The sequence below is a fragment of the Callionymus lyra genome, chromosome 2, assembly GCF_982586985.1.
Source record: "Callionymus lyra chromosome 2, fCalLyr1.hap1.1, whole genome shotgun sequence".
Classification (NCBI taxonomy): Eukaryota; Metazoa; Chordata; class Actinopteri; order Syngnathiformes; family Callionymidae; genus Callionymus; species Callionymus lyra.
Window position 1 is genome coordinate 29524204 of NC_141819.1, and position 25329 is coordinate 29549532.

At 39.4% G+C, this 25329-nt stretch overlaps 1 protein-coding gene across 4 annotated transcripts; it reads right to left on the reverse strand.

The window, feature by feature from the left end:
• On the reverse strand, positions 1 to 25272 carry evi5b (ecotropic viral integration site 5b). Of its 4 annotated transcripts, none has more exons than XM_087784512.1 (20): positions 24973 to 25272; positions 18180 to 18412; positions 13449 to 13638; positions 11829 to 12053; positions 11681 to 11755; positions 11331 to 11456; positions 11118 to 11261; positions 10555 to 10644; positions 10125 to 10222; positions 9123 to 9183; positions 9002 to 9055; positions 8296 to 8328; positions 7807 to 7953; positions 7123 to 7254; positions 6193 to 6333; positions 5744 to 5902; positions 4934 to 5080; positions 4774 to 4869; positions 1880 to 1975; positions 1 to 1065 (listed from the first exon to the last, which is right to left on the reverse strand). In XM_087784512.1, exons 1-20 carry the CDS (start codon positions 25075 to 25077, stop codon positions 784 to 786), a joined length of 2634 nt encoding a protein of 877 aa, XP_087640638.1. In that variant the 5' UTR covers positions 25078 to 25272; the 3' UTR covers positions 1 to 783. The 4 variants fall into 4 exon arrangements, with proteins under 4 accessions (XP_087640638.1, XP_087640641.1, XP_087640639.1 ...); XM_087784515.1 differs by lacking the exon at positions 24973 to 25272 and adding an exon at positions 24194 to 24445; XM_087784513.1 differs by lacking the exon at positions 8296 to 8328.
• Positions 25273 to 25329: the final 57 nt, after the last annotated feature.

Below are 25329 nucleotides of genomic sequence, written 5' to 3' on the forward strand. Positions count from 1 at the left end.
TAATTTCACTTTTTTTTATTGTTAACTCAACAGACACACACACAAACACACACAAAAAGTGTGCAAAACAGATCCAGAGTGTGCGTTTCTTTACTGACAACACAGCCAAAGTCTATTTTTGAATGAGTTGTAATGTTGTTCAGACTCAAACACTGATGCAGTAGATTCCAGCAGCAACTCTCCGGCTGCCTTCATTCATCCGAGACCAGGTGATGACGGAGTGAGGCTGGTGTCGATTCATTTAATCTCCCATTAGTCCTCTTCTGTGCAAACTTGTGACACACACACACACACACGTCCTCTCACATCACTGTGAATGTCCTTCTCTTTCATTTCAAATACATTAATCGTCCCTTTTTCTGTGATCAAAACAATCGATCCACATTTTCCTTGGAAAGAAACAAATGATACACATGTACATATCTACATCACAAACATGTTGACCTGCAGCAGACGGCAGAGAAGTGACACGTGCTAAGGCCCAAATGTGAAACAACCTGAACACTGGTGTGCTCTCCATGACCACGCCCACGGTGTCCATACAAACGCTTTATTTAGAAAAGTCTTTAAGAAAGAGAATAAAAATCCTTTTTTTGAAGTTTGTAAAACGTCTGTCCCTGCAGAACCAGGACCGGAGCTGGAGCCGATGCCTCCTCGTCAAAAAAACGTCTCTTGAAGTACAAAGTCGAGGCGGACGAAGACGAAAACGGCTCCAGAAGTGATTCTCTTTATCTGAAATGATTTTTCTTTCGATTGATATGAAGAACAGGAGAGTCTCCTGCGTCACACAGATGTGGACTTGTGGTTTTCAGGTGGGGGTACGCAGAGCCGCAGGGCGTCACCGTCCTCCGCGTCCTCGTCCTCCTCGTCGCTGTCCGTGTCCACCAGGCAGGGACGCAGCCGCACCCGGCCGCCGCTCCTCTGCTGGCTCTCGGGGAGGGCGGGGTCCTTGATGGCGTCGTCGTCCGAGGAGTGGCTAGAGTCCTCGGCGCCGCCGTAGTGATTGATGATGTGGATCCCGTCAAAGGTGGGTGGGTTGGTCATACGTACCCTCAAGCAGCAGATCTGTGAGGACAAATATGATATTATTATATCGTTATATATATAAAAATATGAGGCAAAGAGCGTTGGTGACAAAATATTGTATCCTATGGTGTTTAGTAACCATAGCGACCACTACTGATGTGTTGATGAGGCGTCATGATGCAGCTATTTAATGTCGACAATGTATCATGATACAGTGTCTTCATTTTGAAAGACCACGAGCTGGAGCTGTGGGTTTTAAAATCGACGCCATGGTTTGTTGAAATGGTAACGAAGAGCCAAAGATTATAGAGTAGAGAGTGCCCTCTAGTGGCCTTTCACGATGAAGACACTGTATCATGATGCAGTCGTGAGGTCGTGGTGTGGATCTTAAGAACAACAGTTGAACTATAAGATGTGTGAGTCGAGATGCGAAGAGTCTCCTCTAGAAGTTGAATCACAGAAGACCTTTCCTTTAATTTACGACAAATGACTCGACGTCGACACTCTTCACGATGCTTCACTCACCTGAAGCGACCTGCCAGTCAACAGACAGACATGTGGAGGGAGAGGCGTGTAAATGCTGCGCAAACACAAACACGTGTGCGGTTTAAATCGATGTCTCTGAGACACGGAGCCGAGACTCACGACCAGGACTCGCCCGGGTCGACCAGATTCTCACTCGACATGAATCATTAGATTAGATTTGAGCAGTAAGTGCGTGTTCGAGAGTTCATGAACAGGAAGTTGTCGGGTGGAGTTAACACCTTTTACTAATCAGCGCGAGTGCGGGAACGTTCTGAAATCTTCTGAAATCAGTCAATTCAGATGGTGTTTGAAAACCCGGAATCCTCACCTCGTGCTTGAGCTCGGCAATCTGATCTTTGAGATCACGGATGTACTGGTTCGAGTCGGTGTGGTTGAGCTGACCTTGGACTTTTCCCTCTTCTTTCTGTTGGGACGACACGGATCATTAGAACGATAACGATGAACTAATGGTACAAACATTGAAAAAAACAAAACAATGTGGTATTTTGTAGAACATATTCTCAACGGTCGCTGTTGCTCCATTTCCTCTGGAGACCCGAGGGATGTTGGGCTTTAACAGTCACACGTGATGTTTACCATGGTCTGTATGAACATCTGCTGAGGAACAAAACTACATCTCCTGACCTCAACACGTTTACTTCGAGGGTGTGTTGTTGTTGTTGTCCACGCTGAAGAAGACGAGGCCGCAGATGGGGATTCAGAAGTTAACTGTCAAACTTGTTTGTTGGATTCATCTATAAAAATAGTGTCTGAGGTAGAAGGCAGGACAACATGGGAGGTTAAAAGCAACATCCACGCGTTAGATGCTCCCTTTTTTTTCTCTTTCTCCTTTATCCAGATAACTTTCAAATCCATGGTAAGAACAACATTTAATTAACAATATTAAAAAGACATCTAGAATAGGTATCAATAACAAACTAAAAAACAGATGAAGTATTGTTTAATAAAATAAAACTCAAATGTCCTCATAATGTCCAGTCTAGCAAGGGTGGCAGGTCAACATCACATGCATGATGCCGGAAATCAAGAACTACATCAACAAACACAAACACTTATCCTGTGTGTCATTTCCTTGCAGCCCAGTTGAGATGATGCACCGAGCACGATTAGAATAAATCTCTGAGCGGGTTTGAGAAACCTCAAAATAAACCAAGCATGTCACCTTCAGCAGAGTCGAGATGGAAACCCACTTCCTTAATGGGCCTCACGGTGTTACACAGAGGCCAGAAACATGCAGCTTCCTGCAGACTTGTTTCTCATCATCAATTCTTACTTGAAGCTGCTCATTTAGGCAGACTCCATCTTCTTCTTGATTTCATATGTAACGGTTTTCCTTCATTCTCTTACATAGCAAATCATTGTTTCCTGAACGCTCTCCTTCATCTCTCATCTTCTTCTTTAAAAAACATATTTTTGCTGATATCTTCCGCATGGCTGTGCTGTTTTCTTCACTTCATTAAGTCATAAAGCTGGTGTTTGACCCACTTACAAAAATCTGTGTCACAATGTCATTTATGGTCGTTTATGTAAACAAACCAAAAAAAAAATACCGGTAAAACTTTTTCTTCTGATGAAGTCTTAATGTCACAGATCCTTCAAACACAAACGAATCACAATCTTTTGTTTACCTTAAAACATTAGTTACGTCCTGACAATACAAAAAAAGTACGAAGGGATAACGTTTGAATATCTCATTATCATCATAAATGTCATGTTGAAAGGTGACGAGGAGACGTATACTCGGTTCCTTTTCTCACCTCGTGTCTGAGAGGAAAAAGTCAAGATTACAAGAAGCTGAAAGTCGGTTTTTTTTAAGTCAGGAGGAGGGAAGTTTTGTGAGAGGTATCACAAGAAGTTATTCACTTCACACATGTTCAACTGATTATCACATGTGAAGAAGCAGGAAAGCAACACAAAATAGGACTAGAATTAGGCTGAGGTTTTTAAGGGGTTTCTAGTTATCTTACAAAAAGTTAATAACTTAAAATAGCAGTTTATTTAGTTAATGTTGGAAGAAAAGAGGAATCTGAAGATAAATAGATACTTGTATTGGATGAAAAGGACAAAGAATCCTAGTGTTTCTATGATCCGTCTTTCCTACATGCATGTCATCAACATATCATTCATTCTTTTACTTGCAAAGAGCTGAATGTGGCAGCAAATGAAGCTGAACGTCTGCAGGATCCAGATGGTAATGATTCCAGAACACCATTAAAAATCAGTTGTTTCTTGACCAATGAAAATTCCCTAATGGCTTCATACGTCTAAATTATTTTCATAACAAACATAAACGCAGGCAAAAAAATTATAATCTACCCAATACCAAAATGCAACCTTGAGTCAATCTCAAGTGTTAAGCATAGTCTGTTGGTAATGTTGGGTTTTACTAGTTATATATCTTTTTTAATCTTCTGTAAATAAATATACATTGGAATCTTTAAAAAAAAAAAAAAAAAAAAATCAAAGCTTTGGACATTTTAGAAAATGTCAAATGACCAAAAAAAAACAAAGCTGTCACAATGATTTCAGGTAAACTAACGTTCATGAAGAAAGAAAAGAAAGTAAAAAAAAAGTAAAAGAAAAATCCAAAGGTTAATGGAGTAAAGTTGAAAAGGCCAATAAAAATAGCAGAAAGTGTTAATGCTCCATGACCTCAGAACAAAACCTCAAACCACACAGTGTTATCATGTGTGCAGGAGGGGGAATTTGACTGTCGTGGTTTCTTTTTAAGAACACATTCAGTTCAGTAGAAATTAAATTAGATTAGATGACAATCTGAGCTCACTTCTGTACAAAGGTCGTCCGCCATGTTTCAGTCTTAGAGACACATTTTCTACAGGTTGTTACCAAGATCCGTATAAAACAGTTTCTCATCACAACATATGTTAACATCTGCTTCATTCTGACGCTCTGCAGCCCATTTTTAGTATTTCTTTGTCAGAAATCCCCCTGCTTTGTTCCTTTTTGAAACGTAAATAAATCGAAAATCGAAACATTCATATGATCTTTATGAACCAAAAAGCTCTGGTTCGATATAAGAGCAGGAAGTAAGCTTGCAGAGTTCATCAGAAAAACAGGAAGACAGACGTTTTTTGGTGTCAAAGGTGTTAGGAATGGAGGTGCTTTCGCTTGACATGTGTGATATTGATACGCCCGCGGCCACATACATGTCGAGCGTTAGAAGATCTGAATGGAAATAACCTGAATCTCCAGTTCTGAGATCTGTTGCTGAAGTTCAGCCATAGCAGCGATGTTGTCGGCCTCCCGCAGCCTCACGGCCATCACCTCCTCTTTGCTCTGCAGAACAACAATAGATTACTTGAATGTCTTCCTTAACTAAGTTCCAAGCAAAGATTCGTACCTTGCACTCAATCTCAGCTTGTCTTCTCTTGATCTCTTGGAGCTGCACGTTCAAATCTCTGTTCTGCGAGGTCAGCGTTTGCACTCGTTCCTGTAAGCAGCGAGCCTCCTGCTCCGCCCGGCGCAGCTGGTTACTGTGAATCTGACTCTGAAAGGTTTACAAATATGTTCAAATTCAAATATGTTTTGATTTGTTTGACAAGTCCACAAACAACACAGATGAATGATCTTCTACTGAGGCCAAGGCTGGGGCTAACTGCTGCCCTCTTGTGGCCGTTTTGAACTACGTTTCAGACCCTTGTATATTTCGGGCAAAGTACAAGTTTAGTCCTAGTCAAGTTATTGTAATATAAGTTGTGCTAGTGATGGGAGAACCTAGATCAGATGTGCATTTAAAATATGAAGGAAAAAGTAGAATAGAAAAAGATACAATATTAAATGACTATCCCATGAAATAATAAAATACACCTAAATATCAAGCTGAACATTTACTTTATTTAAAAAATGGTCATCAAAATAATTTGAGTGTATATTGATATCAAAAAATACATATAAGGAAGAAGAGGAAAAAAGAGAAGTCCTAAAACAAAGAATTTTAGCAGGTTATATTGAAAGTACTAGCAATTATTATATATAAAAACATAAAATATTTAGCCGTCAGAAACATTTGTACAACAATCATTTTCCTCAGTTAAAAATTAAAGTGGCAAAATAAATACAGTCAAAGGGCCACACATAGGGTCACACTCAGGTCTGATCTAGACACACTACAAATGTTATCCCTTTTGACTCCATGAAGCTGTAAAATTACCTGAGTCTCCAGCTCCAGCATCCTCTGCCGTGTCTCCCTCAGATCCGCCTGAGCCTCAGCCTCCCTCAGCCTCACCGTCATCAGCTCTTCCTGCAGCTCGCCTACAGCGTTCTTCCTCGGAGTGTCCTTCCAGCGTCCAGCCGTGCGGGCCAGGTGACGCTAGCGGGAGAGTTTAACCTTAGACATTTGCTTCCATCACGTTATATTTATTATCTTTGCCACGATTACGAATCATTTGAATACTTGTCACACTCTGTAGTGCAGAAGAAACTACAAAACATGTTGCCATCTACTTCCCAAATCAGCTCATTTCTTTCATATATTTTATATTTTTAAATGCTAAAAAGGTAAAGAATCACATAAATTAAACACAACTAGATCAATTATAATGGGTTGGTCATCATTTGACCTCGTTTTTTCTACTTTTTCTAGTCCATGTGGTTTCTCACCTGCCAATGCTCCTCCAGGTCCCTGACCTGCTGCCTCAGCTCTTTCAGGCTGGTCAGCGCCTCGGCCTCCCTCAGCTTGACCCCGATCAGCTCCTCCTGTAGTCTGGCCACGTTGGTGTCATCAGGTAACGAAGTGTTTCTCTACAACAGTAGAAAAATGTCACTTTAAAGACGAGAAATATGTTTAAAAGAAGTAGACAAACAGGCACCTGATTAGGGCTGAACTATCTTTTCTATTATTTAAATCGTCATTGCCATTTAATAGAATTTTTAAATGCAATTTTTTAAAACGGAAACGCTTACACCAACTCTACAGTAGGTGGCGACAGTTATTTTTCCTTTTATTGCTTGCCTTAAAATGTGCAAAGACATGAATCTGAATGTTCAAATATTCTATTGGTGCAGCCAATGGATTTCTGCACTCTAATTTGTGTGATATTCATAATTATGTCATATTATGTATGTATATTATGTGTTATTTAAGGTTTTGAATTTTTTTACAGTTTACTATTTAAATAAAGACATTTTATTCAAATCAATGTACGTATAAATCAGTCTCTGATTTCGTCATAATATGCAGGCCTGGCTTCTAGAAAGAAGTGTGAATGTTTATTCTATCAAACTGTTTGTTGGACATACTGTACAAAGATACAAATTAATTGCATACTGAGCAAACTAGTTTTTTTTTTCAACTACCAATTTGTTCATCTATACACCAGATCAACTTTTAAAAATATACATTTTAAATATTAAAAAAAGGATTTTCACACATTTGTTTTGTGTCAAATATTTTTGTTATCCAAACTGGAATCAAAATGATGTATAAATTCAATATGAACATTTTTTCTAGGTTGGTCTGTTGAACATGCATTAACAATTTAACAACTGCTGACGTGTCTGAAGATATACATGGAATGTGTATTTACTCACTTTTTCAATATCCAGGATCTTATCTTGCATTTCCTTGAGAGCACACTGGGACTCCGCCTCCTTCAGCCGGGCCTGGACCAGTTCCTTCTCCAGCTGCAGCACAGACTCCTCAGAGTAGCGCGGGACTCCCTTCTACGAGCGGAAATACAAGTCAGTCAAGAGTAGAGAGCGACAAAGAAACATCCTTACTTTTGTTTTTTCATCAGAGGAAACGGTAGTTCAGGAAGTAACCTGATCCTAAAAAACACCTTTGATTGTAACAGCTCCAGACAAGCCGATCGTGGAGCAAAAGTACCCATTATGTAGAACATGTAGATGGTTTTGCATCAACACCAGGAAACTAAACATCAATAATTCATAACCCGCCACATAGAAACACAAAAGCCGGCTTCACGTGAGGCGACTGCTCACAGATCCATGAACGTGTTTAAGAAGATGTCAGGGATCAGCAGCTCCTGCTGGAACAATTTGAATTCATGCATATTGAAACAGATCAGAGAGGGAAGTGTGAGACCTTTTGTTTCAACACCTTCTGAGCTTGTTCGACAATATTCCGTCTGGACTGCAGGCAAAACACTCCCACGATGCACTGTGACAACTAACTATTTAATCCCAAATGATCAGAAATTAAAGGGCATTTACTGGTGCCCACCGGCCCCTCTGAACTCTTGAGGCTCCTCTTACCGCTCGCGGCTGATGCTGAAGCTGCAAGATGGTGGTCTTGGCCTGCTCCAGCTGAGCGCCGGCCTCCTCGCTCTGCTGTTTGACCGTGGCCAGCTCCCGCTTGACCAGGTAGTTCTCCTCGGCCTCCTGAGCTCGAGTCACTTGTCCCTTGGGACGTAACCAATCGAGGCGTGAGCACGACAAGTGAAGCGACACGGCGGAGCGGGCAGAGGGTGACATGAGGGGGTTTCAATGAGGGCATGCTCGTCGTAACATTAGCGGAAATTTATTTTCCCCTTTTGACCTTTTTTAGCTGCATTAACAAATGCATGCAGTTATTTGCATTCATTTCCTTACATGATTAGGTTCAAGAAATTGAGAAAAATCAATTGTTAATCTATCCTCTTTTTTCTTTTTTTTTTTTAATTTGTCGACATCATGAGCATGCATTTCTAGAAGAATAGACGGAGGGAAAGAGGTGAAAGGGTGAAAGAAAAAATAGAAGTATACCTGAATCAATCTATCTGCCAAGGAAGCACTTTCCTACAAAACAGAAATATCAACAGAGACAGAGTCCAGAGGACAGTTTAAAGCACACAAAAACTGATTTGATAGAGAGCAATGTTCATTTTCACTCCAGATGTAGATCAACTGTTTGTTTTTTTTCATTCACGGGTTAAAAAAGAACATTGCATGCAAGTGTGGTGGAAAGATGGAGCAGCACATGAGACAGAAGTTCTGCTAAAGCCAAGCGTGTCATGAAGAGCCACAGGTTTTAAAAGAAAATATATTGTTACGTGGACATGGTTGAGGGTTTAAATCTTCCTCCATGTGACAAAGATCAGCAGCAGCTACTTATGAATAACCGACTGAAGCAAGGCATTTTTGAAAAGCACCACCAGTGGACAAACCCCATGCTCGGCGCCGGCATCTACAGCTCTGACTCAAACTCACGTGCAAGTTTTAATTTTCTTTAACCAAGCAGCCCATTTTTAAAACAGCTTTAGTGGAGTTATTACGAGTCATTCGTGCCACTCAGAGTTACCATGACAACTTCTGATAGTCATGTATCTGTCATCACACAACACAAGCAGGTTTATCACGACAACATTCAGCCCAGTGAGGGACGGTCAAGGCTCCGCCCATGCGATGGTGATGAGTAATGGATGAATTAATTAATGAAACCGTGGCGACCGACACACTCTTTTGTGCTCACTTTCTCTAGTGTGTCAATCCTCTGCTTCAGCAGGCGATTCTCCGTCCGCAGCCTCTGCAAGTCAAGATGACAAAATAATGTTTAATAAAAAAAAAAAGATATTTGAGTGACTTCTGCTCACCTTAATCTCCACCTGCTCCTCCATCTCCTTTGTTTTGATAGTAGTGTACTCTTTTTCCAACCTGAAAAACACACACACAATTGGCAATATTTAAAAAGTTTATTTGGGAGTAACAGTGCAATAGATACTACCAATAATTAATAAACCTTTTCAAAAATTAGTTATGGCTTCAATCATTTTTAGTTTAGTTTCGCACGCAGAGGGAAAAACTTATTTCTCTGCACACAAATTAACAAACCAGGTTTAGAGCGCCATCTTCCTGCACAAGATGATATTCAAATAAAGTTGAAATATTGTTTAAACTAAACTGTGAACCCTATGAACTATGAACCCTGCTGTGAACATCAGTAAAAATAAAGAGTCTAATTATAACAGACTTTTCTCAAGACACTTAGCAGTTGATATAACACTAGAGAAGAGAAGAGAAAAACAGGAAAAGCACAGGGAGCCACAGTGGTATAGAAAAACGTCCTTCTAACACGCAGAAACCTCAAGCAGAGCCAGACTCAGTGTGACCGGCTTATGTGCTATATGACATAAAACCCTTTTAATATTTAAAAAGTTTTGATTTTTTTTTGTTTGTTTGATTCAGGATGCTGAGGGTCCAACATTCTCAGCTCCCGTCGAGTTGATACCTGAATTATTCCGATAGTTGATAGCCATGATAAGTATCTGAGTCTAAGACCCTAGTTTTTTGACAGGAAAATGTCTGATTATCCTCATGTTCAAGTATCTCTTAAGAAGGTGGTTAAAATAGAAGGACAATCTGCAGTCATTAGGATGCTGGACTGGTCTGTCATGGTTAAGGAAAATCTGCCAAAAAAGAAAAACCTATATTTACAGACTGAACCCAACGTGAACCACAATCCATCTGGATGGAGACCAGTTTTCTCAGCATGGAGTCTGGAACCCAGTAAAACCACTAATCCTTCACATGAGATGTTCTGAGCTGACACAGGCCTCGCTGCAGAAACATTCATTCATTTCTGAACCGTGACTTACTTCTTCATCTTCTTGGCATTATATTTGACCTGATATGCCATCTGGATGACCTTATCTGGTCCACCGTCGAACTGCCGTGGGACGACTCTCTGAAAGTGCTGACGGGAACAAGAGTACACAACACACGCGTCAGAGAAAAACACAGCGTGATGTCTCACTAAGGCGTTTCTGTGACCAGAGATTCACATTGAACCGATCATGTGCTCAGAAGTATGTGCAACAAAGATGTGGGTGTGGTGAAGCTCAGTGTGTCTGAGAACGGCCTCTGCATGAATAGACGGTTAATGCCCAGGTGACGTGTAATTACACACTCAACGCAACCAACAACACAACGTGATTATTACAAAACAAACCAGAGGGTCTAAATTTTGTCGCCACTTTTTCTACTTTTATGCGGTAACAGGAGATGAATACGACATGTCTGAGGTACCTGTAACATTCCCTCCATGTCAAGTTGGATGAGTTCCGTTTGGTTCATCTGAAGAATAGCCATGCCCACACGAAACACGATCTCCAGACCCTTGAAAGTAGAACATACAATTGTTTTTCGAAAGGTTTCTAAAAGGAAAAATATGAAACAAAAAAAAGAATCAGGCTTTGATTGTTTTGTTTGCATTTCCCCACCAGAGGGCGCTGCATCGTCAGCTTTGTATTGCAAATACACATGCAATACATTTTGTTGTGTTTAATGTATTATTGGACTTGATTAGCGAAAACGCCTTTTAATTTTATTCACATCTTTTTTTGGCATTCAAAAGAAAATTGGTAAGAAATATTTTATTAGATGTATAGCTTTTTATGTGGAAATGAATGGGATTTTTTTTTCTTTTTAACACAAAAACATTTGAAAAATATTGCTCAACCAATTTTCATTATAACAGATTTTAAATAGTTGAATTGTAACTAAGAAACATGAAATGTGTATTTTAGAAAGTATATTAAGCAGTTTTAAAGCCTTGACTTTCTTCTCGTGTAGATTTGGAAGTGACTGACCTCACACATGAAGATGTCGAAGATCCTGGTGGCGACAGGCAGAGGGAAGGAGGTGAGAAAGATGGTGAGGAACCAGGAAGAAGCATACATGGAGGTATGAAAGCTTTGAGCTTGAAAATGGATGTGAAGCTCCGGCAATTGTTCCTGCAGAGAACATGTTCGGTAAGATCATATCCGCTTTTTTTTTTTAAATGCTACGTGTGAAGCCTGTACCTGAATCATGAACTCAAACTGGTACATGCAGAGGCCCAGCTCAGCCATGCTGGGCTTGAAGAGCTCTCGTAATCTGTAGTCCTGCATCAACTTCACAAACACACAGAAAGCCTCCTCTTCTGGCATCTGGTCAAAAAACACGTAATAAATCCATGAAAAACACTTTAGTGGAAAGAAATAAGGAAGAGGCTTGATGGATACAAAAGGTCTAGTTTACAATAATTAACATTTACTTGTATGACCTAATTTGAAATATAAATGTCACGGCTTCATATACTTGGTATATGCATATGCATCTACATGGGTGTCTGATAAGGATTACACTTTGGAAAGAAAAGAAAAAAAATCACCTGCATGAGCAATAGACCCACAATAAAGGCACTTCCTTGGCAATAACCAACCTCTCGGTCCACCAGAGAGTACGCCTTGGTGGGAAAACAAAAAAAGATCTTGATGTTGGTATCCGTTTTAAAAACACCAAATCTCTCTCTTGTGTACCTTCATGACATTGAAGAGGACCTCCTGGCCCAAGCTGTCCTTCTCCTTGAAGAAGTCATGTTCAGGATATGTGCGGGCGATGTCTCTACGTATGAGCTTCTCGCAGGGCGACGTCATCTTCAGGAGCTCCGAGTACTGGTCTTTGATCGGACTGTTCTGGGCGTTACAGAGCAACTGCCACACGATGGCGCGGAAGTGATGAGGAATCCCTTTTATGACCAGATCCTGATGAAAGAACATACATGTAAGGGCCACCTTCCAATAGTCAAGTTTGTACAGAGGTCCATGTCACGACATTATTATGCAATTCCGTCCGGTTTCCATGTTGTTATGATTTTCACTGACCAGTGGACGCGTTTCCATATATTCCTGCTGAACACACAACTTGATTAAGCAATTTCCTGCCCTCGCAGCTGACTCAAGCTATGATGAATGTGTGTGTGCGTGTGCATCTGGTCGGTTCAGGGTTTCTTTGTGGCTGAGATCCGCCAACGCGGGGGAAAAGCAGGGACCACCAAGAGTATAGAATGAACAAATGAACCATTTCTTAATAGTAAATACTAAAACACAATCATTTATTTGCAGCGTGGCTTGATGATGTCTTCAAGAACCACCATCTTAAAAGACGGCTCAGTAGTTGTGTTCAACAGTCCGGCCCAGTTTCACCGCCCTGTCATTACAACTTCTCTTAAACTATACAACCACTCCCACGTACTGTCAGAAATTCCACTGTAGACTTCCCCATTTACTCACGCGGTCACAGAGCAATCTGCTCATTGTTCAGGTTCTTCTTTAATATCTAAAAGTAGAAGATCTTCTTTACCAACAAACATTCTGAGCCCTTAAGGGTTGTGACGTCATTTTGAAAGGCAAGTAAACGACCCTCTCTGCTTGAAGATGATGCCAGGTTTCATTGAATTAGTAGATCACACTCAAATATTATGAAGCAGACAGGGATCTCTAGTGAAAGTTGCATTTTCAGGGTTGAAGTCTTGTTATATGTGAAATAAAAATTAGATAATGTACATGAATAAAAAGTAGCCACTAGGATATCTTTTGGAATGATCAGGATTACTTGGTAAAGATACACTTGATGACAAGAAAGAGAAATTGTATTATGAAAACTGCAATGTTTGTAAACCAAAATTTACAGTGTAAAGTATTTGTGGAGGACACACTGAAGTGTCTAAGTGTAAAAATTTAAATATAAAACATAAATGAAAAGAGAGCCCAGAAATAATGTAGGGTACAGCTTTAAAATGCATAATTGGTCGTAAATGACAGAAATCTTTGTGCAAATAGTGTTGAGGAATAATTGTAAGAATAAAATCCAACACACAGGAATAAGATGATGAAAATGTGCATCAATATCTTGCTTAAAAGTAATTGTGCAGCAATGTATACTTTCTATTTATTTTGACTGAAATAGTATCAGGAAAGACTAGTCTGTCATTGGAAAATCTGCAAAACCTTCACCAGTACATTATTGTTAGAAAGACCCGGAGGAAGTAAAAGCAGAACTCCAGGTCTGTGCAGGAATGTGTAGAATGACACCTGTGTCAGTAAGATAAGACACGTTTCACTAAAACAAAAAAAAGCAGGTCCGCATTAGACTCTCACCTTGAGCTGCTTCTCTTTCTTCTTGCGCACATCCTCCCACTCGTTGACAATTCTACCCCACAGGATCCACGTGTCCTCCTCCAGGTGTGAGAGGTTGGAGGAGGCTGAGGAGCTGGACACCAGCGAGGAGCCACTGTTGCGCCGGGAGCCATTCATGGAGCGGAGTGACTTGCTGTCCGTCTCCAGCAGCCTGCATTTAGAGTTCAGACAAAGGACTGTCAAAACATTTGCATCCTAAATATTAACCTTGGGCCTCTGGTATCTAGACAATATGATACATATCACGACACAGGGGCAACCATACAATATATAGTGATACTGTAGGAACATGACTCTTGACTTAGTCGTTACTGCTTTCTTTTGTTTTGAAACAAAATATGTCCAAACATCAGCTTTAAAATTAGCTGGACTGTATCCTCTCGTCCTCAGTCATCGCCGAGATCCCGCAGGATTTCATTGTTCCTTTAGCTGTCATAAGTTTAATTGACGCAAAAATGAACAAACGCTGTGAATATCTGTTAATTGTATATACAATAATGTGAACTGAAAGAACCCCCGTTGCTGTTGAATATCAGCGATATCGTGAAAAACATACCCCAAAATGTACAGATCGCTATTGGTACTGATTGCCTTCTAGTATCTGTGCTAACAAGTGATGCCTTGGACACATGTGTGGACATTTCAAGTCATAAAATATATACTGTATATAATATGTTTTTGGACAAGAAGAATGTAAGACAACAATACAAAAAAGAATCCCGATAAACAATAAAGGTCAAAACCATACGACTCACCATTTCAACTATGAACTTATGTAGTTACAATCCACACTAGATAATATACTCATATTGTCCTTGTGTCCGTGTGATTACGGTACAAGCCAAAACCAATTTGTGCAAACTCATGCACATGACTTGAAGGTGAGAGCGTTGTCCGTCAAAACATCAACGGATGAACCATTCTAAAGAACTTGTTAATTATTTGTGCAGTAATGACTTGTTGCTGGCAGGAAGGTTTTACTGCATGCTTGGAAAGGTTGATAAAAACGGGCATGATGATCAACCAGGAAGGAAATAGTGCTGAATATTAAAAAGGGACCTTCAAATACAGAAGGGATGACATCAATATTCACTGGTTAACAGATCATAAAACAAAAGATAAAAGATCAACTACTAATATAAGGCGTTTATCATCTATCCTAACATTGAGACTCTCTATTTTTAACCATTAAATGTTTTATACAGCCATGTTGCTGTACGTTTAAATGTGCCGACATGGTTCATATGTAAGGAAAAGAAGTGTTAAACTCTAAATTGTCGACAGCAGGAGGATCAAGGCAGACAAAGGCTCGGACACCTGATCTTGGAAAAAGTCAGAGGCCCCAACACTGACGTCACAGACTCTTTTCTGAGCATGTCTAGGGTTACAGCCAAATGTGGATGTAGTGGGAGGGAGTGAAGTACAAGGCCAGAGGGAGCCGCTACAGAGATCCCCTTCTGAGTTCATGCCTCTGACAGGAAACTAACAAGTGAATAATAGAAACAACTTCCAGGTTTCTAGGTTACAATCTGCTGCCACTCACACACTTGGTCTGAGCTGAACTTGAGAGATTTTAAAGAATACCAACAAAGACATAAAGGATTGTGTTTTCCAATTCCCATTAATTTAACAAATAACAAATTTCAGTGCTTGAATAAAAGTCTGGAACTGAAGTCGACAACAGATTCATCACATGCAGCTTTTGAAAGTGTAAAAAAGCCTGAGGAAGTATCTTACCAGGACCAACTCATGATTAATTCCACATGTCTGCAGTTAAAGAGTATCAATAGGATGTCGGATCTACGAGTTGTAGCCTTAGAGTTTCTGATCCGTGTGAGACTGTACAAATACCTGCACTTTTTATCTGCTCCGTCGGGTGCAAAGGCCTCCGCAAACACAACACCGCGTAAACGTCATCAAAGCGCCTCCATGTTTTTCCGAACTCTACTTCGCCTCAACAAGCTTGTATTTCTAAGGGACAGCATTGTCAGTGAGTAACAGTGAATCTAAGCTAACTAGAGAATGAGTCTCGTGATCACGCTCAGCTGTTTCTCTGCATGTGGAGGCAGGGGTCAAAGTTCAGATGATTTACAAGCCCCTTAACACTACAACTGCTGCCAAACAGATGTGAGGAAAGACACAAATAACACAGGAAAGCCATTTGTTTGTCAGACACAGATGTTACCTGAACACATTGCCTTTCTTCTTTCATTAAGCAACAGGAATTGATAGCATCTATCAAACTTTCAACATGTGAGTCTTCCTTAACAGCAGATTTCGAAGTTATATTGAGACCCATAGAAAAGGAGGTTCTAGCTTCTTTAGTATTGGAACGTCTATTTCTATTTTAATACTGTTAAAATGTCCTGAGGGACCTCTACAACCATTTCCTGCTGTGCTGCAAATATAGACAAATTGTAAGAAATCAATAAGCACTAATGTATTAAACTAGCAACAGCCAAGTGTTTCCTGAAGTTAGTCCTCGTTGACATTGCAGACATCAAACAAAACACACATGGGACTGTCTGCAGCATTTGCAATCTTTAGATATTTTATATAATAATAACAATAATAGTTAGTTATATTTATAAAGGTGCCTCCTAAACATAAAAAAAAGTAAATGGCCCTGAAGTGTACAAACCGTAGCAGTGGTCCATAAACCATTTTCTACACATACCTACATTTATCTGCTCTGTAAGAAGGTCTAGTTTGAAAGATATCAAAACTTAAGGGCCTAAAATGTAATTTCCTGATTTTTTTTTCTGTGACAAACCCAGCAGGGGTCATTTTGTTATGTGAAGCTTTCTGGAAAACAATACAGTTTTACATTTAGGCAGCCCTGCATCGTCACACTTTTTCCTTTGACAAAACTGACCCCAGGTCCCCCCCTCGCCCTCACAGGAAAAGGAAAAGGAAAAAACTTTGCCCACATAAATAACCGTGCATTAATTGCATTATTCAGAACTTCTTTCCGGCACATCAATGTAATTAGTTGAAGTGATTCACCCCAGATGAGAATGGAATGAGTTCCCTAATGGCATTTATACTCGCTATTGCACACTAAAAAGGTTCAGAGAAGACGAAATACTGATCTATAAATGCTTTTAAAAATGATATAAATTCAAATAAAATTAGTATTTACCAATATGAATATACAGGGTTTAATTTTAAGTTTAGTCAGTTTTATTTTTTGTGAAGATCTTATTTCAACTGCAACACAAACCCAGATAGTGACAGCATTAGCAGTGGGATTAACAAGCACATTCACAGCTCTCGCTTCACATTCTGGACTCTGGAGTCGGCAGTGATGGCGGTGGGTTGACGTGTGAGTCACCGAGTCCTGCGTTTAACAACAGCTCTGCTGTCTTCCTCTCTAAAAGCTGAGTGACAGGAGCTGGACTGTGGAGCTGCACAGACAGAGAGCGCTCTCTCCATGGTTGGGGGTCTCAACAAGGGAGGAATTCACAAAGCTGCCAGGGGGGGCTGGTGTGTAGAACTCTACTGTACAATAGAGGTGGACGATCTGAGGCACAAGACTGGAATTCTATATTGCCATCCATCTTAAGCCGTGAAGTCTTTAATGACTTAAACTCCCGTAGGCAGAGACTTTCATGGAAGCAGCATTTAATCCATGCGTTAAAACTTTTGTCTTTCCTCTAAAACAGGCATGTCCAAAAGCCTGGGGGTGATTTAAAGCCCTTGTGCAGATTTCATGCAGCCTTTGTTATACATGGCGTTACTACAACCAGAGAATCTAAAATACACATAAAAGTTGTTTTTTTAAAGAAGATCCTGCTGATTCCTAAATAATAACAATGTTTCCCTCTCTCTTTCTCTCTGTGAAATTCATTTAGATTTTTGGAAAACACTGGATATTTCTTTTTTTTTAACATCTGAAGGAAATAACTCTTTGTACGATATCGATGATGACATTTCGACTCTACGTTTTCAAAAGTGGCCTGCTTGGAAAATATGTTTTGGACACCACTGCTCTAAATTGATAGAAAAAAAAAAATGTAAATAAAGAAATTGAATTCTACAAGTGACTTGAAGAGTTAGTTCACCCATAATTCCAATTTCACTCAATTTCTACTCAACCCTGAAGTTTGACGTCATGGATTAAGACGAAGACAACGGAGCTTCAGTCGCTACATTAAAATGGACATACATTTGTGTCTATAAATAATAATCGCAACCCTTAGTGATTATTCAAACTTCATTCATTTTCTACTCACCATCATGTCGACTAACACTTTAAGAATGTATTCAGTGTGGAAGCCTTGTTCCATCAACAACATGTAATAATTGCTTTTAACAGGGTGTGTGGGAAGCTGGTAAAATGATAATTGCATTATCAACATGCATCAAAGCCTCGACTGTACACTGAGATATAATTCATCCTGTGTTAAAACAGCAGGAGCAAACCGACAGCAAACCTTTAAAGGAAACAAGTTCCCACAAGTTTTCTATTATAGTAGCAGCTAAACTTCAATTCACAGCCACAAGAACTGGTACAAATGTTCCAGCTCACGATCCATTAAAAGGAAGCCAGTGGAAGCACTTCATTAATTATTAATCAGAGCATCTCTTCTTCTTTCTAGCCTTGAAAACTTTGTCTTCATCAGAGATGGTTGAAGAAAACTACAGATGTGAATGATGATGACGTTCTTCGCAAGCGTTGACATGTTTCACCTGTTCTGTTCCTCCAGCTTGGCGAGGAGCTCCACTTCATCTGGACTCAGCTGCGGAGGCGAGGACGGAGAGAGCCCGGGCGAGGACAGCGACGTGGAGGACGAGGTAGAGGTGGTCGGCAGGGACGAAGGCGTGGCCACCTGACTAGCCATCTGACTGACCGTCTGGGACACAGAGTTCTTGACCCATGAGAGAGTAGAACTCAGCTTACCAGCAACTTTGTCTGTCGCCACCTGTGGAGAGGGAGGAAGTCCTGTTAGAACGGGTTTGTAGAAAAACACATGTAAAAATACCCCACAATTTTCTAAAATGAATTATATAATAACTTCACTTTTTTACCCTAGTTAGAATGCAGTTGTGTAACCAATAAATCCTAGACTAGGTACCTTGTTGCTGCCTTAGATACATACAATCGTGTTCAGCAAAAGAAGAAACTCTTCTAGCATCAAAAGCCGTTGTGGCTTTTGATGCTAGCATGTTCACAGAAGCTCCCTCTATCGAATATTTATTCAAGCATCTTATTACACAGAACTAGCCTGCAACGAGTAGCACCATTCTCGTCTTTCAGCACCTGAAACTGACGCCAAACCACTGTTCAGTCATAGTTAGCTGCACCTCTTGCAGCAACACTAGCCTTCACACTAGCATGATGAGACTAAATTAGTTACCCACAATACGGTGATGAATAAAAATACAAAGTATGTCCTCGAAAATGACATGAGTCAGGAAATATAATGTGGACCACATTACATAGTGTCACTATTGTGAGGGGGCCACAAAACCAACAGAAAGAATGACTCAACATGATGGGATTCATTTCTTTTTTAAGACGACCTATGACCTAAAATATTTTATGAACTACTCACAAGCTTAATAAGAAGAAGGGAAGTCAGAACTAGAGCAAAGAAATAACTTAACCATTTGAAGTTGAACTACTAATTGTATTGAAGAAAGAATGCAATCTTAAAATGTAGAGTCTTACAAACTTTTAAAGGGTTTAAAGAAGGAAAATCTATGAAAACTGGTGTTATACTTCCTGGTACATCTGTGTACATACAATACTAAAGTCATTGTTTATATTCATCCGTCAAATCCTCTTTTTATACAACTTATTTGATGTAAAAAATAATAATTCAATTCATTCTATAAATTGACGAATACGAATACATTCAAAATGTTGTTTTTTTTAGTTTAGCAAGCTTCAATGAATTTAAATAATTTTGCTATCGAAGCATTAATGAACCCACCTGGTATTAAAAGCGTTAACACTCAAGAGTCCAGACAGCATCCAAACTTCTTTCCACCAATCGATAAATACATCTAAACTTAAGACTCTTCCCGAGGCGATCCGCTCCTCGAGCCGCTGAATGGTTTAATGCCACACTGCCCAGCAGTCGTCTGCTGATCACGGTGCGAGGAAGGGTCAAAGTGCAGAAGCACAGATATGACTTCAAGTAGTCCATGTACAACAGGAAGTTTCCTTGTGAGCTCAAAGGTATTCGACCCCAGATCTGAGACACATTCCCCCAGAGCAGCTTTTTAGATTTCAGCCAACAGGAAGTATGGATTCTGCCACCAGGCAGGAAACTTGTCTTATCATGTATAGCTGTGAGAAGTGATGAGTCATTTCTCTATGACCGCTACGCGGAACAAAGAATAGGAAAAAAAGCAAATGTTTACTAAACTGGAGGTGAATCTTCAGCTGCAGATTTGACAGACTGTAGAGTAACTGTATTGTGTACTATGACCAAATACAATTCCATAACAAACCTAAACACTAGATGTTCTAAGAAAGTGTGTGTTTATATATATATATATATATATATATACACACACACACAGTACTGTGCAAAAGTTTTAGGCAGGTGTGAAAAAATGCTGTAAACTAAGAATGCTTTCATTCAAAATGGAAGCGTTAATAGTTTATTTTCATCAATTAACAAAATGCAGTGAATGAACAGAAGAGAAACGTAAATCAAATCAATATTTGGTGTGACCACGCTTTGCCTTCAAAACAGCATCAATTCTTCTAGGTACACTTGCACACAGTTTTTGAAGGAACTCGGCTGGTAGGTTGTTCCAAACATCTTGGAGAACTAACCACAGATCTTCTGTAGATGGTTCTTAAATACTTCTGTCTCTTCATGTAATCCCTGATGTTGAGATCAGGGCTGTGTGGGGGTCATACCACCACTTCCAGGACTACTTCTTTACGCTGAAGATATTTCTTATTGACACCAGCTGTGTGCTTGGGGTCGTTGTTCTGCCATTTTTCTGCACCATGGCGAGCTATGCTTTCGTGCATAATTAAGTCGCTTGGCCTTGTTTCCATGTCGGAGGAATGGCTTTTTGTCTGCAACTCTTCTATGTAGACCACTTCTGGCCAGACTTCTCCAGACAGTAGATGAGTGTACCTGGGTCCCCACTGGCTTCTGACAGTTCTGAGGTGATGGCACGACTGGTCATCTTACGATTTCGAAGGGAAATAAGCTTGATGTTTCTTTCATCTGCTGCACTAAGTTTCCTTGGCCGACCTGCTTGCTTGTTTCTTTGCGCTTCTTTGAAAGAGCTTAAACACCTTGAAACCTTAGCCTGCTTTGAAATGTTTGTCTGGGAGAAACCTTGCTGATGCAGTACAACTTCTTTGTGTCTTGTTGCTGTGCTCACTCTTGCCATGACCTGTGACATGAAACTGTCTTCCACAACCTCAGCTTGGTAGCAGAGTTTGGCTGTTCCTCCTTAAGCTCCTACACAGGTGTATCTTTTTCACTTCATGACTGTTTTTCAACCTACTTGTGAAATTGATGATCATTAACTCATACAATTCACTACAATACCCCTGACTTTGTGCAAATGTACCTATAAGAATTGATGCTGGTTTGAAGGCAAAGGATGATAACAACAAATATTGATTTGATTAAGATTTCTCTTTTATTCGCTCACTTTGCATTTTGCAAGCAATAATAAATAAATGAATGATTATACAGAGAATTAGATCCAAGTCAGGTATGCTATGAACAGAACATGTATGAATTGTTTTTACTAATAAGTAAGTAAAGTGATGTACCGTGTACACTGTATTTTCAACAAAGCATTCCTGATAATTAAATTTGTTGATCTCAAACGTTACACATGCACTTTACCAAGACCGTCAATCGCAGAAATAACACACTCCAGACGTGCACTGATCCTGCTGACCACAACAAAACAAACGGTTGTGGGCAAAGCACACTGACTCACTGCTGATCTGCACTTTTTTTCTATTTTAACGGCACAAGACAAATAGGTTGATGTAACAAAACTTACACAATTTCTTTTTCAGAGATTAATATTTGCAGCAACCTAAAATCGGATATAAAAGTCCCATTTAAAATGTCCCTTTAATGACTTTATATTTGTTAAATACAGAGGGAAGATCCACACCGACTTATTAGGAAATGGGTTTCTTACAAATATGTCTGCCTTCGAAGCTTATTGTACATAAGAAGTCTCTAACATTTGAGAGGTTGTCAAAGCCAATACAAACACATTTAATAAGGTGAATCAGGGGGTTGATGCCACCAAGGTTGGGATTCCACCTTAGGCAGACAACCATTTACACTTGTACTAAACAGAGAATTTATTTTGTACACAACCGTTTTATTTAAGTTATTCAATATATTAAAAAGTATATATAATTTTTCTTACTTTCAGAAGTAACTTTGTATTTTGTTGATAATCACACGTGATTAAATGTCTTAAATTCCTTGCATGTAGTTTACATTTAACGAAATACAATATATATAAAATGAATCCACATTTGCTATGTGCCGGATAAAAGGGATATAAGATCATCATTCATTCAACTATTTTTTGGGGGTGAAATAAACTGATATAAGTATTTAATACAATATATTCTGATATATTTTTATTTGAATGTCCAAGGATATATCAACATTTGTGTATGCTTTTTAAGTTTAGAAACATTTACTCTTTTCCATATGAATATTAGTTTGGTTAGGGTAATTGAATCAAACATATATTAAACATTAACAATTAAATTTAGTAAATAAATATTTTTTTTCTTTTTTGCTTTCATCATTCAAAGTTTAATCAAGCGTCTGGACAGCAGACAACCAGGCTTTAGATGCTGATGTCCAGGTGGCCTGAGAAAACTCAAGAGGGCCTTCCCTATAAATCTTGGATTGTTTCTGCTTTTGTTTGCCAGGGAACTCAATGGGCCTCTGAGCGAGAGAGCGAGGGAGAGTGTGCATTGCTAATGAAACCCACAGCGAAGAAGGGAAGCTTCAGTCAAACAACACAAAAATTGGAAAAACTGAAAAAGCACAGTTTTTTCCCTTCGAATATTAAAAAAGCCTGAGGAGTATGTCATGTGAAGAAAAAGACACACAAACAGATATTATCATCCGAGACCAAGTGACCTCATTTCTGTCTCTCAACAGAAAATATCCAGCAGGAGTCCAGACATCTTCATGGAAACATTCCATCTATTTGCCATGTGATGTTTCAGCAACACACCCAGGTAGAGAGAGAGAGAGACCTTTCTACCGCACACACAAGAAGACGCTCAAACTTTCTCTGAGAACACTGTAATCATCAAGATAATGGTCTCTTTGATGGCTATTTTCCCCTCACATCATCAGGACATCACATGTGCACTTACAGTCAAGCTGTTTTTCTAGAGGTGGCTTAGTTTAAAGAATGAAGCTTTGTCATGAGCTATTGTTGAAATATGTCTACATTCCTCCGGGCTCTTCATCCTAACTCTACGTTTCTATTTTCAATTATAGAGAAAAATGATTCAATCTGATTGTACACTACATCATGTTTGTAAAGATTCAGGTTTATAAACGAAACAGGAATATTCTTCAGGTTGTTAAATCCACATGTTTTCATGTAAAGAACCCTTTTGTCTTTACAACAAATAAAGTACAACATGTTCCATACAAATGCTTTATACTGAAGAAGACATAAATACCCTCAATACTTTTACATCTAGAAAAATATGGTTTAAGCTGACATGTACACATATTATACCTTCATTATAATCTGGTAGACATGAATAGACTGGATTAAAGTCAAGTATAAGTCAAGTATTATTCATGGAGATCTGCCTCATGCACTTCTCTTTCAGCGTGGTTTGAATATGATTTTTTTTAAACTGCTTCGACAAGAGTGAGGGCATGAAAACAGTCATCCGACTGAACGAGGTTCTTGCCAGTGCAAATCTTCACAGCTTTAATGATGAAACCCACGACAAAACAACACCTGACATGCCTCCTTCACACCAGTGACTAATGGGGTTTGAACTGAGAAGATTCTCACCGACTGTTAGGTGACAGAAAAGGGAAGTGTGTAGATGGGAAAATGTCATCTATTGAAATGACATCTGCTTAAGAACACACAGATGCAAGTCTGGCCCAGTTTAAAGGAACTGGCATTTAATATAGATTAATATAGTTGTCTTAAAAAGTTGTCCACAACTAGGAAAAACACAAAAACGACATGATGTACTTTAGTTAAGAAGATCTTGTATGTTTATTCATGTCTATTTCCAGTTGTTGAAGTGTGTACAAGCAAACATCTACGTGATTTTAAGTATTAGCTTTAGGTTTGCTTCTCACATATTCCACCAGACGTGCTTTGTATCAAAGGAAGAACAATGATATACACAGAGAAGCCTTCTACTCCTTTTAAGGAAAGTTGGCTGGAAAATGCAACAGTGTACAGAATAGCTTAACAATGAGGATAAACATTTCATGTCAGGCTGACAGCATGAATCTGGAAGTGATTCGATGTGTTTGCATGTTGTTATTTTGTTTTATATTCGAGTTGATGTCTTTCCAGAAAAAAACAAATATTCGACCTTTTAGGATATCAGAAAGTGTAAACACCAGCTAATTCATTACAGAACACTGTTAGTGCAACACTTCCCCACAAGACATCAATAAAAGGAGGAGAATAAGTGTTTTAGAAGTTACTTCCAGCAAATAGACAGAGCCCGAAACCTTTACCTTGAAGGGATTTCAAGCAGCCGCCGCAAACTTCTCCTGCTTCCCATAAAAGAAGCCAAAGCTGGACTGCTAGGGTAGTTTGACAGGGGACGTTTTTCAAAAGCTTCCCGGGGAAACATTAGCTGCGGGTCCCCCAGTTTCTCAGGCTGGAAGTCCACTTGAAAGCTAGATGTCGAAGCTAGTTCCCATTGAGTCCTCGGTCCAGCCCATGCATCCGTGTAATACGTGGACACACGTCTGAGAGCAGCGGCCTAGCGAGTGTTTACATCCTACTGCGCATGCGTATGACCGAGCTGAACTGAGCAACACTGACCCCCAGTGTTGACAGAAAGCAACAGCAGCGACATCAACAACAGTCTGAGAACTTGCGTCAGTTTACTTATGGACATTTTCGTCTTAAAAGTTAAACTGGTAAATTATTTTATTTCTTAAATCTGAAGAATAATTCTGTATTAATCGGGCTAACTATGATATGATAAAAAGAGGCAGGAATGGGAATGAATAGTCATCGCAATTAAATATTAAAGTTCAAGTTCAAGTTCTTTTACTGTGAAATATAAATGTATTATGACATACAGCATGGATTAAATTGTAGTCCTCTCAGACCCACGATACAAAACATTAAGTAGACAGTTAAAAGGACATACATATATGTGATATGTGTCATTTACCTTAAAAAAAAAAGAAAAAATATTTGCTTAGAGATTCAGCTTTATTTAAAAGAAAAATAATTCAGCTAATTAAATGAAAATATTCCATGTTAAACCATTACATCTTACCTGAGGTACATTGTTCAGAGAAAACAGGTCTTCTGTTAAAGTGGATTGAAGGCTCCAAATATTGTTTATTTCTAAACTATTGGCGGTCTCCGACCATGTTGTCATAATCAATCCAAAAATGTGAAGATGAAAAAGTCAATTAATCCATCGAGTGATCCGTCAAAAGGTCCTGTCATGGTGAGATTGTCTTTATAAGTATTGATAATAAATACTTCAATCGAGGAAACACACCTTAACCTCAGCACAGAATATTGAAACTCGACTGGATGAAAAGGCGACTCTCTATCCACGTAGCGTACAGTCATTTAAAACCTACTTTTCAGGTTTTTACAGGAGAGCTGTGACTCATGTCTTTTG

Coding starts and splice junctions, on each gene's coding strand:
- evi5b (XM_087784512.1), bottom strand. CDS start 25,077: ATGACAACATGGTCGGAGACCGCCAATAGTTTAGAAATAAACAATATT. Junction 7,954..8,295: donor TGGCAGATAGATTGATTCAG/GTATACTTCTAT, acceptor TTACGTCCCAAG/GGACAAGTGACTCGAGCTCA. Junction 5,903..6,192: donor ACCTGGAGGAGCATTGGCAG/GTGAGAAACCAC, acceptor CTCTCCCGCTAG/CGTCACCTGGCCCGCACGGC.